Genomic DNA, 17,951 nt, shown 5'->3' with positions numbered 1-17,951 from the left:
CTTATTGTTTAAGGACATGGTTTCTCCAATTGATTCCGACATTTATTTTTCAGAATAATATTGTATGGAATTATCAGGATTTTGACATCGAAATTTTAGGATACTATGCTAAAATCATTTGCGTAGTTTGATTTAATTTGACGATGAATTTCAAATGATATATATAGATTTCCAATGATATATTTGGTGTACGTATAAAATTAACCTCAATTATTAATGAATATTTGAAAGTATATAGCTTGATATAAAATATATTTAAAATTTACTTGAATTTGTTCATCGAAACAAATTAATGAAATTGAAATCTATATATTTAAAATTAATGTCTAAAATACAGCAATCCAAACACAAAATTGGGCTATCCAATTAGTTTCTCAGATCATTGAGAGCTTGTATGAGAGCATTCGGTAGCTTGGCTCTGATTTGAGCTATCCAATTAGCCTCTCGGGTCATTTTTGACCCGGATCCTTGCTGGGTATCAAATAGCATTTTTTAACGTTTAACATTGTTTTCTTTGTCGGAGCAGACATTACAAGATTGGCGCAGAAGGTGAATGTACGACAAAGGTCTTCTTGGTTTCTGTATTCCTGCTTCTCTGTTGCTATATTTTTAATCTTTAGTAATGTAAAACTTGATTACCATAATCTGTTGTATGGTCAGTACATAGTGGTAACTTCCATTGGATCGAACAAGTTTATGAAATGCTTTTCGATATGACTTGTTGCATCTCTTAGTTGCTTATTGGCACTGGTTTTATTCTAAGACGTGGAAATAATGCAATTAGGACACTGTATTTCATACAGCTTCGGTTTGATTTATTTAATAATTGTACTAATGTTGTGTTGACAATACTGGCTCGCTGGTTTTTCGTACACCTTTCTGTTTCTTCCATATATTTTGTACAACAATTAATTCCTTGACCAAAGTTTGGCTTTATATCGAGTTAATGTATCTATCCAGAATAAGCACCGCGAGTAGTGCAAACAGTAGTGTATGTTACTTAACAAGTCGGATGTTGGCATATCCATTCTGTTAGAGAGAGGTTGAAATATGAAGCTCTTAGCGGATTTCAAGGAAATAAAATGAATTAAAGAGATTATTTTAGTTGGTTCTGATTAGGGCCTCATTGTTTTACCTCTTGATTTGTTCCCTACACATGAAAAGTCGTCATTAGCAGATTTAATGTCTCCAAGTGTATCTGTGCACTTAATTTGATGCCTGATATTCTCCTTTTTTGATATTTGTAAGGAATGCAAATATATTTACTTATTCTTGCTGAATATTAGACAAGCATAATTCAGTTTCCTCCAGGAAAATATTGTGAAGCACTTGCCCATAAGCAAACGAGTATTTATTCTGTCATGATGTACTGGTGAAAAACATTATGGATACAAAATCCTGGAGGACTTCATGTTATTTGAGAATGCCTCTCTAACTCCTACTACCTCACCCATTCAATGCATATGGCAAGCACACATGGGTTACAGGAAGTTTTTTGATTCGGCAATGTTCCAGAAAAGCAGTGAATGAAACAAGAATGTACTTGATGCTCGTTTTCGAGAGTAAATCAACAGCCCCAGGGCCAGGATACCTATATTCTGGATTAGATGGGTCGTTCTTGATATTATGTGTTTCATGGAAAATCTCTCACAAAATCTGGTCATGCAATGTATACATTACATTGTGAAACATTTGTATATATGCGAGTTTCAAGTCGGCGAAAGCTTTCAGTTAAATGAGCTTGGTATTCGTATCCAACCATATGGAAGACAAGTCATCAATGGTTAGCTAGTTTATACTTGATGATATCTCTAAACTGATGAAACTTAGGGGTTGATGTCTTGCATGATTAGTGGCAAGAACCATCACCCTTTCGCTTTTCCAGATTCTGATGAGAAGTATCACTATGAAATTAAAGAGATTCTGGAAATGGAAATGAAAATTTTAGAATCTTTTCAAAATCCAAAGGATAAATGTTGCTAATGCAACTTCAATAATTTGCAGGTTGCTCCAGGATGTTTTTGAAGTTCCCGTCTTCAGCTGCAGTGGAGGTTCTTGAACAGTAAGCTGCTCAAAGTAAAAGTGAAGAGAGATTTCCGTAGTATCTTTACATTAATTCAAATTCAAGAGAAAACAGAGAAATTACATTGTAAGCTTTTCTTTTTCTTTTTCTTTTCCTTACCATACTTCTCTTTTGAAATGACTTCTTATAAATGTGTATGCAGCGGATACATGGCTCCCGAATACCTCGTCGAAGGGCGATTAACTGAAAAAGTAGACGTATATAGCTATGGGGTTCTTATACATTGCACAATTTTTATATAATTAAAAATTGATGAAATCGTCTACCTCGTCCGCGGATTGTGAGTCGACCCATCTCACTGACCCTTTTAACCGCTGTGATAGGGAAGCATAATATCTCCACTGAACAATGTATTGAAATGTTACATCATACATGGAAAAATATTATATTTGTTTTGGTTTATTGTGCTTTATCTTTTTAAATTTCTTTTATTATAATATTGGGTGGAGTGGGGGACTGTGCTAAATTTCACTTTGGACCAATCCATGTGCAAGTACATAAATAATAAATACTAGTTTTTTCAAAACTAATTTCTAAATTTTTTTTTAATTGAAACTCAAGTGAAATATCCGTGTTTGGTTTGAATAACAATCCAAAAATATCTCCTTTTTTATTTAAAATATGTTCAGAAGTAAATATATAATCAATCGAAAAATATTAATAAAAACAAGCCTCACACGAACAAAGGGCATACTCCATGAGTCTTGGTACAATTATGGGCCTAAACGACATATTTTCAAAAGTTGAAGGGGTGGAATGAAAAAAGGGTTTCGCATCAAATTCAGCAGCCGCCGCGACTACGCGTATTGTTACCGCCGCCACCGGGGGGAATATGCGGTCTACGGAAGTATCAGTAAACGAGAAGATAGCTCGCCGAACAATATCTTGCGGCCACGTACAAAAGCATATTCGTTCAGATGAATAATTTCTAAAAGTAAATTTCTGTTGAGGAGAAAAAGCGAATGAAGGGAAAAAACCTTCCACACATTCCAAAATTAACACCAACCCTACAATTTTATATATCTCATCCCACACCCACACCACGCCATCTCTTCATCATCTTCCTCCTCTGATTTCAACTCTTCATTCCTCTCCATTGGCCACAACAGGGAGTTTCTATGTCTGAAGCGTTTGGTATATTGTTTACTGTTTTTTTCTTTTATTTATTTTTTTATTCGTGAGGCTGGTTTGTGTTTTTGGTGATTTTTATTTATTTGGGTACTAGCAAAGTTTCGATCTTTAGCAGTTATTTCCATTTAACGGCTTTTTTCCCCTTGTACATTGTAGCATTAGACGTATGATTAAGTGTCATCCTCTGGCTTTTACGAATCTTGAAACTGTGATTCGAGTTGGGTGGTCGGTGGTTTGGATTTGAATTTTTTTTCTGTCAATGGGCGCTTTAGATGAGGATCATTATAATGTGAAACTGGAGAATGGAGTGAATCTTGGAGGCTGTGTTGAGCTGGATTTTGTGGAGGAGATTGAAACTGTGGCCACTGAAGATGCTGTAAAGGTCCTGTTGCAGGGATTGGGTGAAGATATCAACCGTGAAGGTCTTTTAAAGACTCCTATTAGAGTGGCGAAGGCCTTTAGAGAAGGGACCAAAGGTGATCTTTTATTGCCTTGTATATACAAAATATTATTATTGCGATTGGATCTTCTCTATGTTTTATTACATATGTAGAATATATCCATAACAAATAAGAAATGTAAGATTTATGTGACGAGGTCTATCACTCGTGATATATGGGAGCTGTAAGTTTTGAATGACTACTGCTGATAGTTCCATTGAAAAGTTGCACATATTAACTTTGGTTGACACCTTCGAAGATGGGTATATTATCATAAGGAGAGTGACAATAAGCAAGTCTGTCAATGGATTTTGGCGGAAGCGTCAGATTGCTGAGTTGGGTTTTGGCAGATCTGGAGATGGAGATTTTGGTAATAAGAACTAATATATAAATATCGATCCTTTGTTATGGGTGCCTGAATCATGATTTTTTTTACCTTGGAATAAATATGAACCAGGCAACTAATTGAGCAGCTAAGTCAATTTTATGATGTTCACTTCTTGTTTCATGCATATTTACTTTCTGAGGCTCCGCTTTCATATTTTGTAGGGGTTGAAAGCGTTTTTCTGCTAAAAGATGGAGTTGTGATATCTGCTCATGTTTCCAGGTTATAAGCAGAAGGTGAAAGATATTATTGATGGCAGTTTATTCCCGGAAGCTGGGGTAGAAAGCAGAATTGGTCATGGTGGTGGAGCAGGTGGACTAGTAATTGTTCGGGATCTTGATCTATTCTCATATTGCGAGTCTTGCTTGCTTCCTTTCCAGATTAAGTGTCATATCGGCTATGTCGCATCTGGTCAGCGAGTTTTAGGCCTAAGCAAGCTCTCTCGAGTTGCTGAAGTTTTTGCTAAGCGGCTTCAAGACCCTCAACGACTGGCCACTGACATTTGTGGAGCTTTGCAGCATGGTATGCAACCCACTGGAGTTGCTGTGGTCCTCCAGTGTTCCCACATTCATTTCCCAAATTTTGAGTCTGCACTCTCCGATCCAAATCATCAGGGTTGGGAAAAGATATCAGTGAAGTCAGGATCAGGAGTTTTTGACTGTGAGAAGGCAGGTATCTGGACCGATTTTTTTGGTCTTTTGAGATTCCGGGGCATAATTGATGATGACACCCGTACTGCATCCTCGAATGACAGATATTGGTGTCCATATCAAACTTTTTCCAAGAAGCTTGGATCAGATTCGACAATGCTTGATGCTGCAGCTTCAATTCTTTGTTCCTTGGGCGAGAATCCATTGAGGGAAGAACTTATAAAAACTCCATCCTGCTATTTAAAGTGGTTGATGAACTTTAAAAACTCAGATTTGGACCTGAAGCTTAATGGATTTGTTCAAAGTAAGAGAGATACATTAACTTCTGATGTGGATCTAAGTTGTAACGAAAAACAAAGTCTCTGTTCTGAGCTGAACCTGTCGTTGTGGTCATTATGTGAGCACCATTTGCTTCCCTTTCATGGTATGGTGCACATAGGCTATTATGGTTCCAACGGAGCCAAGCCTATTGGAAAATCCATTCTACAATCAATAGTACATTTTTATGGTTTCAAGCTCCAAGTTCAAGAAAGGCTGACCAGACAGATAGCTGAGATGGTTTCCTCGTTTCTAAGTGAAGATGTAATGGTGGTGGTTGAAGCTAGTCACACTTGTATGATTTCTCGAGGGATCGAGAAGTTTGGAAGCAATACAGTTACTATCGCTGTCTTGGGTCGATTTTCCACTGATCCCACAGCAAGGGAAAACTTTTTGCAGATTATTCCCAACTTCACTTCTTGTTGATTTTCACTTGAAATATGTACTCCCTGGATGGTTCTTTTTCTGTCTATGATGGCCACAATGCATGGAGGATTTGGAACCAGTAAACATTTAAATATATTGAGATTTATACAAAGGATTCTTGCTCTTTTATGATTTACCTCGTCGAAACTCTATACTGCTTTGATCTTCTGCTCTCGATATGCCGTGCTTGTAATGTGTAATTCATTCTTTGAAATTTTCCTTCTAAGAACGAAACTGAGCTCAACATTCGTTTTGCAGCTATTCCAAAATTTGAAAACGTAAAGAAATCTTTATCTCGAAATTTGTGGGAGAAAAACAAAATAGTTTACGATAATTACAAAATTTCACTGTATGTTTTGCACCTCTCCCTTCATCTTCTGGCACAATCCCAAAAAACGGCAGGAGTTTTTTTCATTTTCTGTTCTTTTTATCCACCCTCCTTTTTTTTTTTTGCCTTTCCCCCGGGAGATATCCACCCCCAGTTTTGAGAGTAGATCTCTTTAAAGATGATCTTATGAACTTTTATATGTGAGACGATGTGCACACCTACCGTGCACATCTTTGTGAGCACCAATGAGGTGTCACTCACCCATTGGATGTGATGAAATATAGAAAAATTATGCATCCAATGGGTGAGTGATACCTCATTGGTGCTCACAAAGGTGTGCACGGTAGGTGTGCAGGATATCAAAATTGTATATATATATATATATATATATATATATATATATTACACACTAAGAAATTTAATGGAAATAAAATTTATAAACAAGTTTATTTTTTATCTCTATGGCAAAAACTTGTGTGAGACGGTCTAACGGTCGTATTTGTGAGACAGATATCTTATTTAGGTTATCCATGAAAAAGTATTATTTTTTATGTTAAGAGTATTACTTTTTATTATAAATATGGATAGAGTTGACCCGTCTCACATATTATGATCCGTGAGACGGTCTATCCCTTATAGTTACTAAAAAATTATTGTGCATTTTTCTATATTTAGTTGATAGAGATATACTAATAAAAAATAAGAAAAATATCATTAAATCTAAAAAATTATTTATATATTTGAGAAGAGATCAAATAACAATTACAACATGTAATTATTCAGAAATTTTCATATTATCCTGTAACTTTCTTTTGTGGGCCCAAGTTGTAATTAATGCAATTAATAAATAAGAAGCGGATGGAAAATTCCCAACGACTCCTTTCTTCGGTTTTAGTTATCAATCAACATCTTCCCTTTTTTATACCTAATAAAAAATTATTTCTTTATATATTTATTTTTAGTCGATCTCAAATATATAATCCATTTTTTATATTTAATATGACTTATATCATTAAATACATTAACTATTTTTAATAGGCTTCTTTATCATATCAAAATATTTATTAAATAAGAGTAAAATAAGAAATTAAATTCCCTTTCTCTATTTTATTTTTGTGAAAAGTTATGCAGATCTGAATACATGAGACGAAGTGAATATCTATTTAATTTTATTGGGGTTTATTGTATTTGGTAATAATAACGTTGTTACTATAAAAATTAATGCTGGCACAAGCAGATTACTCGCGAAATCAAGAGATACCTGCCCTTCAACGAGTTCAATTTGGGAAATTTTTGTGAAGCTAATTAATTAATTTTGTTTAAAATCCGCATCAATCTGGTGAGATGGCCCTTTTATCCAATAAGAAGGAATCGCGAGATAAGAAGGAATAAATTGAAGTACATGGTTCCATAACAAAGTTGGCAAAATCATATCTTACTCCAAAGAGTAAACCAAAACCATCATTCAAATTAACTGAGAGCATCTACAGTCATGCCTAGTAACTTGGTAACAATTACTTGCATGACTATCTACCACCCTATGAAAACGAACGAGAACAGTATTTCTGGGGGAAGATTTTCCCAGAATAATTATTTGGATAGTACTTTACAGTATCTCACTAGTCAAAGGTTAGATTTGTAGTCAACTTTGATACGAACCTCCTCCATAAGACCATACCCCCAGACGAAGCACAGTTGTGCCATGTCAAAGGTGATGAACATGCTGGAATGGGGAGGAAGTTGCCATTAAGGGGCGGTCCAGGATGTTGGATTGAAAGGAACCCATGGAAAATCCTGTGGATTGTGGAGCTCCAATTGATGGATGTGGAACTGAACTGCAATTGGTGAAAAAAGTACAAAGATAGATTCATAGATTTGATAACCGTTGTAAATCAGTGAAAAGTCAACCATCAATAAGAGCGGACCGGAATTTTTAATTGCACAAAAAAAATTTATACTCGATCCAGCTGAATTTTACTTTCTCCCCAACATATTATATTGCTTCACTGAACCAGCACGCAGCATTTTCACCACAAGCTCAAATTTACAGGTGTGCAACTTACCTGAAAGATAGGGATAGGGAAGACTCCACAGATGTAGTAATTACACTGGGATCAGAAGGAAATAATGACCAGAAATCTGCAAAGCGATAGCAACTATCATTTTTCTTCTTGAAGGAAAAAATAATTGTGTAGGCAATTCGATCAGGATCAAGGCATCGGATGAGCTAGAAAGTTAAATACAATAACAATGACCTACCAAATGGCACAAATTACCTGGTTGTTGAGAATGTTCATGAAAACCAGTGCAGATCTTTACATCCTAGAAGGTCACAACTATGTCAAGGAAAACCTTGAAACCCCCATATCTTATCAGAAGAAAGAGAAACAAAAGAAAACATACCTCTTTGGTGCCTTGGCTTTTGTGGACCTTCTCTACAAAAAGTAAAAATACACATCAAGTAAAAGTAAACTTTCAATAAAAGGTATGTAGTTAGTTACAAACGCATGTAGTTAGTTCAAAACTAGATTCAATAGGAAATTTGTACCACATGAAGCCTAGGCACATCCATGCCACCACAGTTGTCATCACCTACTTTCTAGTTGTACAATTGTTAGCAGGTTAAGTATTAACCAATGCACAAGTTACATTTTCCCTCATATCAGTTAGTCTCACAACAGGATATCTACTGTTGTTTTGGTCCAAAGAAAATGTAAACATATGTCCATATCAGGATCAACATAAAAAATCATGAAAAATCACAAACAGAACTTCATTACCCAAGTTCGGGGCCGTAGGGTTCAATGCGAGTGTCAAGCCAAGAAAACAATCATCTGATGCTGGCCCAAAGTTCCATAGGTTCAGTTCAAGATTCGGCTCAGATCCTACAGTATTGCTAGTAAGTAGAGATCATAGATCTGCATCATTGAGAAGAATGCAAGTTACCAACTGCAATTACCTAGACTAAGCTGCAGTGCATCTCCAGGTAGACGAGGAATTCGCTTGGCAACCTGTCAAATGGCAGAAGTAAGGTTCAAATGAAGCAACAACAATATGATTTTAGATATACAATGATGCGTATTACATGAAAGAAAGGATGCTGCAAACATTGATCAGCGGTTGGCCTCTTTAATGGATCCCAAGAACATAGTTGCTGTTAAAGAAGAGGATTTAGCACAAGGTTGCCAAATAAAACCAGAAAAGTATCAGACTAAAGCTACCTTGATTAAGTCAATTGCTTCAAAACTTGCATTTGGAATAACATCCGAAAGATCAACAGGCATAATCTATATAAACAGAATACATACTCAAATAAGTTGAAAATATAAGAGAAGGGACTAAATCTAAAACACAGTAGTAGTAGATGAATGCGCAAATTAAATTGAAATTACGTCTGAAAACGTGATATCAACCAATCGCAAAATGTTAGTAGCCTCAGGAAATGTATTCCAATCGGGTGCTCCAAGTACACAGCAGATCTTGTATAATTGATCGATTTCACTGGTCAAGAATGAAAAGGAATCATAAAAATTAGGACACAGCTCTAGAAACATCACTAATAGTTTACTAGCTTGATGATGCTGACATCTCACAAACAGTAAACAAGTCATAATTATAGGTACTTCAGAGTTTTTAAAAATAAAACACATGCCCCCACACACAAAAATTTGTAATTCACCTGTTGAAATTTAACGATGACAGAACTAAGATATATGTGAAGTATGCAAACGGTGATATGACTAAAGACAGATAAAACTGAAAACCAGATCAAGAACGGTCACCTTCCTCCAGGAAAAATTGGGCACAAACTGAAAAGCTCAGCCAGTATAGCACCAACTGCCCACATATCTGTGAGGTTTTGTGCGTATAATTAGCCATATATTCAAATGTAAACAATGAGAAGATAGAAAAATGATTCAAAATCTCTCTTTTTCAGAAAGAGTTAAATCAAAATCCACTAAAGTTTGGAGCACCAATCCATCCACTCTAGCACAGGTTTCATAATTGTAATGTGTTACAAGAAAATGATAGCGTAGAAATTTGCTGCACTAGCACACCCAGTAAAAGTAAAAATACAAGAGTTTGATCAAACTTTAAATTAAAATGAATGGAACTGTCAGAGACAATATGGTTTTGTGTACCAATGGCAGGGGTATAGGACGAAGATTGCAACAACACTTCCGGAGCTCGATACCTAGTACAAATAGTATGTACAATCATCAGTCAGACAATTATAAATCACAAGCATGAGCAAGAAATGGCAGGCAAACAAAGATGTCTCACCAACGAGTGGAAACATAATCAGTAAAAGGGGGTGTCGATGAGAGTTCTCTAGCCAGTCCAAAGTCAGCAATCTTTATTGTATTGTTTGTCACCAGCAAATTTTCTGAAGCAGAAAGAGTATAAATGGATTAGGTCCACAACTATGATTCTTCTCATAATAAAAGTACCAATCCATCTGATGTAGAAAAATGCTAATATACCAGGTTTTAAATCCCGATGAAAAAAATCATGTTTATGTACGTGAGCAAGCCCTTGAAGCACCTGAGACATTAAGTCTCGAATATCTTCTTCTGAAAATGATGTTTGCCGCTCTTTCATTATTTGGTATAGATTATGTTCCTGAAAATAAAAGTCCATGATCAAGATTGTATGGCAGTTTAGTTCATCTACAATACTCATTTATCAAGTGTCACCCCTCCAAGGTCATCAGGTTTCAATTAACAAGTCCAATTTCCAAATCCATTTTCCAGCATCAGCAATTTGTGTAGCCTATCTCCACGAAGTAGATTGAAAAATCACCAAAGCCAAGGCAATGTTTTTTTATCTTTCCTATCCTTTTTCGGCATTCATATCCAGATATCATTTTGTCATTTCCTGTTTCCCATTGCCTCAATGCTCAACAATTTTGTTATCTATTTCACGTCATTGATCCTTGATTTCGTTTGACAGTCTATGAATTTTTGTTCCTCAGTTTTAGTTCCTCTTTAAAAAAAAACAATGTTGCATTACTAATTATGTTGCCATTCGAATATTATGCAAGTATGCTGCAGTGCTACCTGCTAAATGTAAACTCAACATACAAAAACCAGGAGTTGAGTTCAACGAAAAAAGATATATTTCTATCAGGCATAAGGGAAAAAGATAGAAGCTCAGAATTTTTAGTGAGGATATTTTCAACAAAAAATCAGTGACTGAGAGAAGCTTTACTATACCTCTAAATGAAGGACAGTTTAAGAGATAAAAAAGATATCAATCATACCATATACTCAAATATGAAGAAAAGCTCATTATTTTCATGAACAATCTCCAACAACTTGATGATGTTAGGATGATTCAACTTACGGAGAGACTGCACAGAAGGAACAAACAAAAGTGTTAATAGTTTCTTCCTAAATACAATTACAAAGACCAGCTATATTTAGTTTTATCAACTCCAAGCATAAAGCAAGTATGAGCATGAATCACCTTAACTTCACGTAGGTTTACACATTCATCCCAGTAATAGAACTTTCTCTTCATTTTTTTGACTGCAACCTGAAATGGATACAGAATGTAAAAAAAGTTCAACGTTTCCTACTCTGAGGAGTATCAGAGAGAAATAGACTAGAAACAATTACAGAAAAAGCCCTTACAATCTCATATCTTTCAATGCTAATGGCTTTATATACACTTCCGCAAGTTCCGTCTCCAAGCTCCTCCAAAATTTTATACCTGCTACAAAATTATAAATGAAAACACTAAGTCTCACAAGTCTCACAGACATAAGTCAAAAAAATCAGCGTACTCAAAGAAAGATAGTAAGAAAAACAAAGAAGCTCGCCTTTCCATCCTTCGACACACAAAATACTGAACAGTCAAGTTTAGGTCAATGGACTTCTAATCTCTTGAGAGAGGTTTCTACACAATCTAAACAGTATTCCTCAACGAGTTGTATGTTTGCATCCGCGTTTGTGTCAATTGAATAATACAGTATGTGGTAAAAGGCAGGCTTTTCATCATAAGAATGGTTGAAAATTAACCAAAATGCTATCAACATGCTTATATGCAGCCCTCTACAAGCTGCGAGCAAAGATTATCATTTAACAGAAGCCACTGCGCCCTAAAATGCCTGCTAAAAATGTTGCAGCAACTGATGTTCCAAAATAGTTAACAATCATTCGCTTTAGCTTTTCATGTATCTCAAAAAATCTCAACCATCTGCAAAAAAAAGTTGAAGCAAAAAATCAAATTATGATTGACTCATCAATGCCTGTGAAAATGGCTGACAAATGGAAGAAGAAACAGCTGTCATCTCGAAACGCAAGGAAAAACCGAAATCAGCTAAACTCATAGCACCAAGCAAACATCGAAGATTAACTATATCAATCGATTTCTACCCAGAGTAAGGTCCAGCAGATCGCGAGAGACAAAAGGATTACACTCGCATCGTTTAAGTACCCGTAAAAAATTTATAAAATCACAATAACAAGACGAACGATCATAAAAGTTCCATCAAACCCAATCTGAATTTAAATAAACTCACAATAATTTAACACCTAAGAAAAAACAGATCTCACAATACAACTAATTAAAGGCTAAGATAATCGGTAAAGTAAAAATAAAATTCAACAAACTAAACAGAATGGGGAAAATTCAATCTCGAGAATCCTACATGCGAGTGAATTTTAAAAATGAACGATCTTTATTCGAATAACTCAAACAATCTAAGAATACACACGCATAAAACAGAAAATTCAAAACACATACAACGCTCAAATAATCACAATTTAAAGAAGACAAACTGAGACCCACCCACGCACAAAGTTGTTACCCAAAATCGGAAAAAAAATAATCAGAACGGAAAAATTAGCGAATTGAACTCACCTTGACACAACAGGTTTGAAAGATGAAGGATCTAGGGAGGGGATTTGATGCTGGGATCAAGAATGTAACAAGGCAGGAATCGTTGAAAACAAGGCACGGAGAGAAGACTGAAGAGAGAGAGAGAGAGAGAGAGAGAGAGGGAGTTGGCTGAATGAAAGGTAAGGTAGGATATGAATATATTGACAGCAAAATCCGCAGAATAATAACATATCAATATTAATAAATGTAAAGATAAAATTATTTTATTTTATTTTATTTTATTTTAATTAATTAATCTATCTATTAAAAGAAAGATCCAGCAAATATTTTTTTCGAAAGAAATCCGTATGATATCTATACGTATATATTCAAAATTATTCTTGTGAGTCCAATCACGTTTGACCATCAAACATTTAAATATTTACAAAAAATTATTGATATCAAGATATATCCAAGTACCCGAATCATATTTGATCCAGATTTTGGATAGTCACCAAGCTAAGAGAGTTGTGCACATTGAAAATTGCTCAGGAGGAACGGAGGCTCTCAGCTGAGTCGGGCACTGAGAGTTCGAGTAGTATAATCGAGAGTAGTATAATCGATATGCAGTCATTCACGTCACGATTATCCACCTAAACACCTCGGTATGAGTTTACGAGTTTCGTTGTAATTGTAACATTAATTTTTAAACAAACATTACTCTTTAAACATTCGACCAAAAATGAAAGAGTGAGTCTCATTTAAGACCGTCTCACGGATACTAATATGTGAGATGGGTCAGTCAACCCTACCCATATTCACAATAAAAAGTAATACTCTTAGCATAAAAAATTATACTTTTTCATGGATAACCCAAATAAGATATCCGTCTCATAAATTCGACCCGTGAGACCGTCTCACATAAGTTTTTGCCAAAATGAAATCAAACTGCTTAAATTTTTCGATATCTAATCATTGTATAATATTTATTTGGATTGAAAAGTTTGAAATTAAGATTATGGAAATATTTCAAATAATTAATTCTAATACAATCTATCATTCCAAATAGGAAATGAAAAGGCGAGATATAACAACGTTATTTTAACCTATCATTCCAATTGGGAGAATTAGGGATTATCACGGTGCGGTTATGTTTTTATTTTAAAAAAACATAAAAACCGAATTGTCATATGCGGTCGGTTATTATTTTAAAAAATTAATCGCGATTTTACATGTAGAATTAATCTTACGGTTTTGAGCGGTTGCGGTCGGTTTATCGTTTTTTTAATGAAAAATATTAAAACTTATATTCTAATTTATTTTAAAAACAACAACAATACAGTGTCTTCAAATATAAAATATAGTTCAAATCAAATAAAGAAAAAACTAGATAAAATAATAATCAAGATTCAAAACTAAGTTAATAATTTAAAAATACAACACACTGACAACAAAAATGACATTTACTTTATTTTATCTTTTTTTTTTCAAACTTCAAACAAAATATTGTTGTAAATAATCTAATAAATTAAGATGAAGATAAGTTTATTTTGTAGAACTAATATTTTGAAGAGAGTTGAGATATAACGAAGGATGACTTCTTTTGAATATGTTGTTTACATTATTATAATCATAGGCTAAATATTATGACAAACGGTTTTGGGCGGTGCGGTTCTTAGCAAAAAATATAACCGAACCGCGAATGTGGTGCGGTTTATGATTACTATTTTTAATCGCAGTTTTAAAAAATATTAGGAAAAACAGTGCAGTGCAATGCGGTTCGGATGGTTTGTATGGTTAATAAAAAGATTTGATCACCCTTAGGGAGAATGAGCAAAAACCTGCATGAGACGGTCTCACGGGTCGTATTTTGTGAGACGAATATCTTATTTGGATCATCCATAAAAAAATATTATTTTTTATGCTAATAGTATTATTTTTATTGTGAATATTGGTAGGATTGACCCGTCTCATAGATAAAGATTCGTGAGACTGTAACATAAAAGAACTACTTTTGAAAAGATGAGATGCATCGACTTTTATGTTATCCTTCCCAATGATAAATGAAATTTCAAAATTCTTCATTAATATAATATTCTTCGATTAGATTTATCTTTTGGCCAATCATATCAAAAAAGGACCGATTTTATATTTGTAATTCATTTTAGGTGTTCTTATAGTTAAAAGTGAATCTCTTGTCATCGTGAGTCGAATGGACTCCATTAATATTTGAAGCCAAATGTATTATTTTATAAATTACTATTATTATTATTAAAAAACATACATATAATAAAATTATAAAAGATTCCTTTTATAAGTCAACCCTTTACACGTACATCTTACGCATTCTTGAAATTAAGCAAACAAATAATTCAAGAGTAATTTCACAACTTCAATGGCTATTATTTTACATTCTTCATGTAAAATTTTGAAACTTCCAATGGTCATGCGAGTAGGTATGTAACGAGACGATTTCATATATCTACTTCTGTGAGACGGTCAACTCGATCCATATTTCAAATGAAAATCAATATTTTTCTAACATTAAATGTAATATTTTTCCATGAATCAGGTCGGCTTAGAGATATGTCTGATAAAATTGACTCGTGAAACGATATCACAAGAATTGTGTATATGATGTTTAAATGTCACATATGCACAAATAGCAAACATATTTCTAGTATGAAGATATTGTAAAGAAAAAGGTTCCACATATTGATTCAATTCACAACATTCTCAGCCACATATCCAACAGCATCCTTGCAATTTTTCAACAAATCTGCCACAATTTCGCTCACCATCTGTAAACAAGCATTCAACAGTTCTAGAGATTCCTCCACAACCCCATTAAACATAGTACTCCACTTTTCGATCAATCCGGCGACTGCTGAAGCTATACCAGATGGAGTACTCAACGTCACTTCTTTAACGAGATTGAACAAAAATGATACGATAGTTATAATCTCTTGGACTATAAAACCGAACAGGTACTGCAGTAATGCCTTGATCATGTCTCTGACTTGTTCTAGCACCATTTGGCTGCCTTCTCCCTGGATTTTGAGCATCTGTATCCATTTCACGAGTATATGGGCCGTTGCAGTGAAGATCAAACGTGTTATTAAGTTCGACAACGTGCTGAAAACGAAAAATAAGGTTTTCAAGAGGAGAACTATCATTTCTGGAGGATGGAAATCAAGAATATTGGAAAGGAAGACAAGGGTTGTGATTTTTTTTTTCAGCTAGAGTAACGAAGAAGGAAGTTGTATAGACAGTTTCATCGTTGAATTTCAGTTATTTAATCTGCTTTCTTTTTTTTTGGAGTATAATATAAGGTAGTTGTTTCCCACAAATTATAACAATTCAAAGTCATTTTAAAAGGAAGATTGAGTATGATACAAGAAATTTGAATTTGAGGAGTAAAGAAAGACTTGAGGTAGAGAAGGTCAGTTATATTAATTAAGTGGCAATATATTTAATCTGTCTTTCTTAGGGAGGAGCATCTCTTCTGCATCATTATTTTGTCGTTAAGAAACCAAAGTATGTTCATGCATAAGCTTGAAGAAAAAAAAAGAAAACTAGCATGCACAAATATACGAGCACAGATCGTGCTATAGTAGGACCATACTCAGTTTTCCTCGAGCATATATATACACAGCATTCACACAGTTTTCTGCTTCTAGGAGGAAAGAACCAAAAGCGATAGCTTCGAGCACAAATCTCTTCATTCTTGCATAAGACGTTGAAATATTTATCTCATCAGATTCGAGTTAACCAGTCATCTTGTCTCCAAAGAGAGCACAAGTGTTAGACTTCGGTTTTGCGTACATCTGGATAGTTTCTTGGTCAAATCCCATCAAATAACGCCTTAAATTTTTTGGTTTTTTAACTGATCCATATGATACTTGACCCACAGAAGCATACCTCGCATTGCTGCTGTGGCCGAAGGCAACGAGCTTTGATTCTAAAGAAAATGTCTCTCGCAAAGGTACGTGGGCACAATCACCAGTGCTAGAGTTGCTATGGTAAGACCCCATTCCAAACCGTGTCTTGGAGAAGCGGACTTCAATAGAGAACCGAAGCAGCATACAATTTGCAGAGACGGAGCCTTAAGCCTTTCAATCTCAGAATGGCCCAACTCTCTGTGACATTTGAATTTGTCCTCCATCCAACAACATCATTCAAATGTTCCCTCACCATCTCCACAGCCTCAGTGCTATGAATAGACTCTAGTTCCCAGTCCCTCGAAGGCCAAAATCTCGAGCCGACCATTAAAGACACATTGTGAAATCCGGGGGACTACATAAACTCCAATCTCAGAAAACTTGTAGTAAATCAGAATATACATAACATCTTCAACCCCAGCTCGGCATTCATCCCTTTTCAGTTCCACAATCCTCCTGCCAAAATTACATTCAAGTTAGTCCAAAAGTGCACAAAGTGAACGATTTTACGTAAGTCAACCAACATTACCAAGATTTCAGCATCTGTATTCCCACAATCACGAATTGATACCAAATTACACAGGCAATCAATATACCACGAGATTAAATTACTTGATGAGGCCACACAACGTCCGGCGGCAGTACAAGTACACCCTCCTCCAGTCGTTACAGGAACTCGACGAACTAATACACCCTCTCCGGCCCACGCCATTCTCAAAGAGTTCTGCGTTTATGCAAAAACATGGATGCAGTTCATAAAAAGATTAAAAGCACATTGCCTTGATCTTGACGTGGAAAGAAAGATAACTTCAGCCAGCATATATAAATCAACACCTAAATCCTTCACTTGCGTGCCAATACAATCTAAGAACTAAAATATAAAATTTGATATACAAATATCATCAAGAAATTTGGTTTCACTTCATAAAGTTACTTCGAGTCTCGCGTGTAAACTTCAAGATTTGCATCTAGCGGCGATTCTTTTTTTCGAACATTATCGTAGGATCCTGTGCATTCACGAAAATAAAGACATATGTATAATACCTAAAGTAACTCGGAATCAAAAAAAAAAAAAACTTGGATTATTTTTTAATATCCAACAAAAAAAAGGATTATTTTTTAACAAGCAAATGACAAGACACAACACCGCAATTACCATCAGAAAATCAATACAGGTTTTATAATATCCCTAAAAGCATGCAACTGGAATCAACAAAAAAATAACTTGGATTATTGAAAAGATGAAAAACTGCAATAAATGCATAGGCACCAACCAACCTGCGAAGACAAGCTTCGTCAGAGCCGAGGCTGGGCCACATACGCACATCGGCTTCATCCGTTACAGCTGCTAGCATCTCCAACTGCTCCATAGCCGCGAACTGAAAGCTACCCTGATCATCAAGCAATACCCCGCTCAATTGTTC

At 35.1% G+C, this 17,951-nt stretch overlaps 2 protein-coding genes and 1 pseudogene across 5 annotated transcripts; 1 reads left to right on the top strand and 2 right to left on the bottom strand.

Moving 5' to 3' along the window:
• Positions 1–2,844: 2,844 nt before the first annotated feature.
• On the top strand, positions 2,845–5,569 carry LOC140836534 (GTP cyclohydrolase 1). 3 transcript variants are annotated; one of them, XM_073202127.1, is made up of 3 exons: positions 2,848–3,217; positions 3,487–3,690; positions 4,262–5,569. In XM_073202127.1, exons 1-3 carry the CDS (start codon positions 3,202–3,204, stop codon positions 5,431–5,433), a joined length of 1,392 nt encoding a protein of 463 aa, XP_073058228.1. In that variant the 5' UTR covers positions 2,848–3,201; the 3' UTR covers positions 5,434–5,569. The 3 variants fall into 3 exon arrangements, with proteins under 3 accessions (XP_073058243.1, XP_073058228.1, XP_073058234.1); XM_073202133.1 differs by having other exon boundaries at positions 2,850–3,217; positions 3,371–3,690; XM_073202142.1 differs by having other exon boundaries at positions 2,845–3,690; positions 4,204–5,569.
• A 1,611-nt stretch (positions 5,570–7,180) lies between these two features.
• On the bottom strand, positions 7,181–12,790 carry LOC140836522 (serine/threonine-protein kinase MHK-like). 2 transcript variants are annotated; one of them, XM_073202109.1, is made up of 18 exons: positions 12,629–12,790; positions 11,586–11,962; positions 11,398–11,476; positions 11,231–11,299; positions 11,025–11,114; positions 10,246–10,384; positions 10,046–10,148; positions 9,904–9,956; positions 9,544–9,610; positions 9,154–9,262; positions 8,983–9,048; positions 8,847–8,915; positions 8,721–8,772; positions 8,542–8,646; positions 8,165–8,196; positions 8,038–8,083; positions 7,825–7,900; positions 7,181–7,596 (listed from the first exon to the last, which is right to left on the bottom strand). In XM_073202109.1, the coding sequence occupies exons 2-18, from the start codon at positions 11,591–11,593 to the stop codon at positions 7,467–7,469; spliced, it is 1,293 nt and encodes a 430-aa protein (XP_073058210.1). In that variant the 5' UTR covers positions 11,594–11,962; positions 12,629–12,790; the 3' UTR covers positions 7,181–7,466. The 2 variants fall into 2 exon arrangements, with proteins under 2 accessions (XP_073058210.1, XP_073058218.1); XM_073202117.1 differs by lacking the exon at positions 12,629–12,790 and adding an exon at positions 12,101–12,242.
• A 3,404-nt stretch (positions 12,791–16,194) lies between these two features.
• On the bottom strand, positions 16,195–17,939 carry LOC140813502 (UV-B-induced protein At3g17800, chloroplastic-like; annotated as a pseudogene).
• Positions 17,940–17,951: the final 12 nt, after the last annotated feature.

Source organism: Primulina eburnea, chromosome 1 (assembly GCF_022965805.1).
Source record: "Primulina eburnea isolate SZY01 chromosome 1, ASM2296580v1, whole genome shotgun sequence".
NCBI lineage: Eukaryota > Viridiplantae > Streptophyta > Magnoliopsida > Lamiales > Gesneriaceae > Primulina > Primulina eburnea.
Note: the sequence above shows the minus strand (reverse complement) of the source record. Positions and strands in the feature narration are given on the sequence as shown.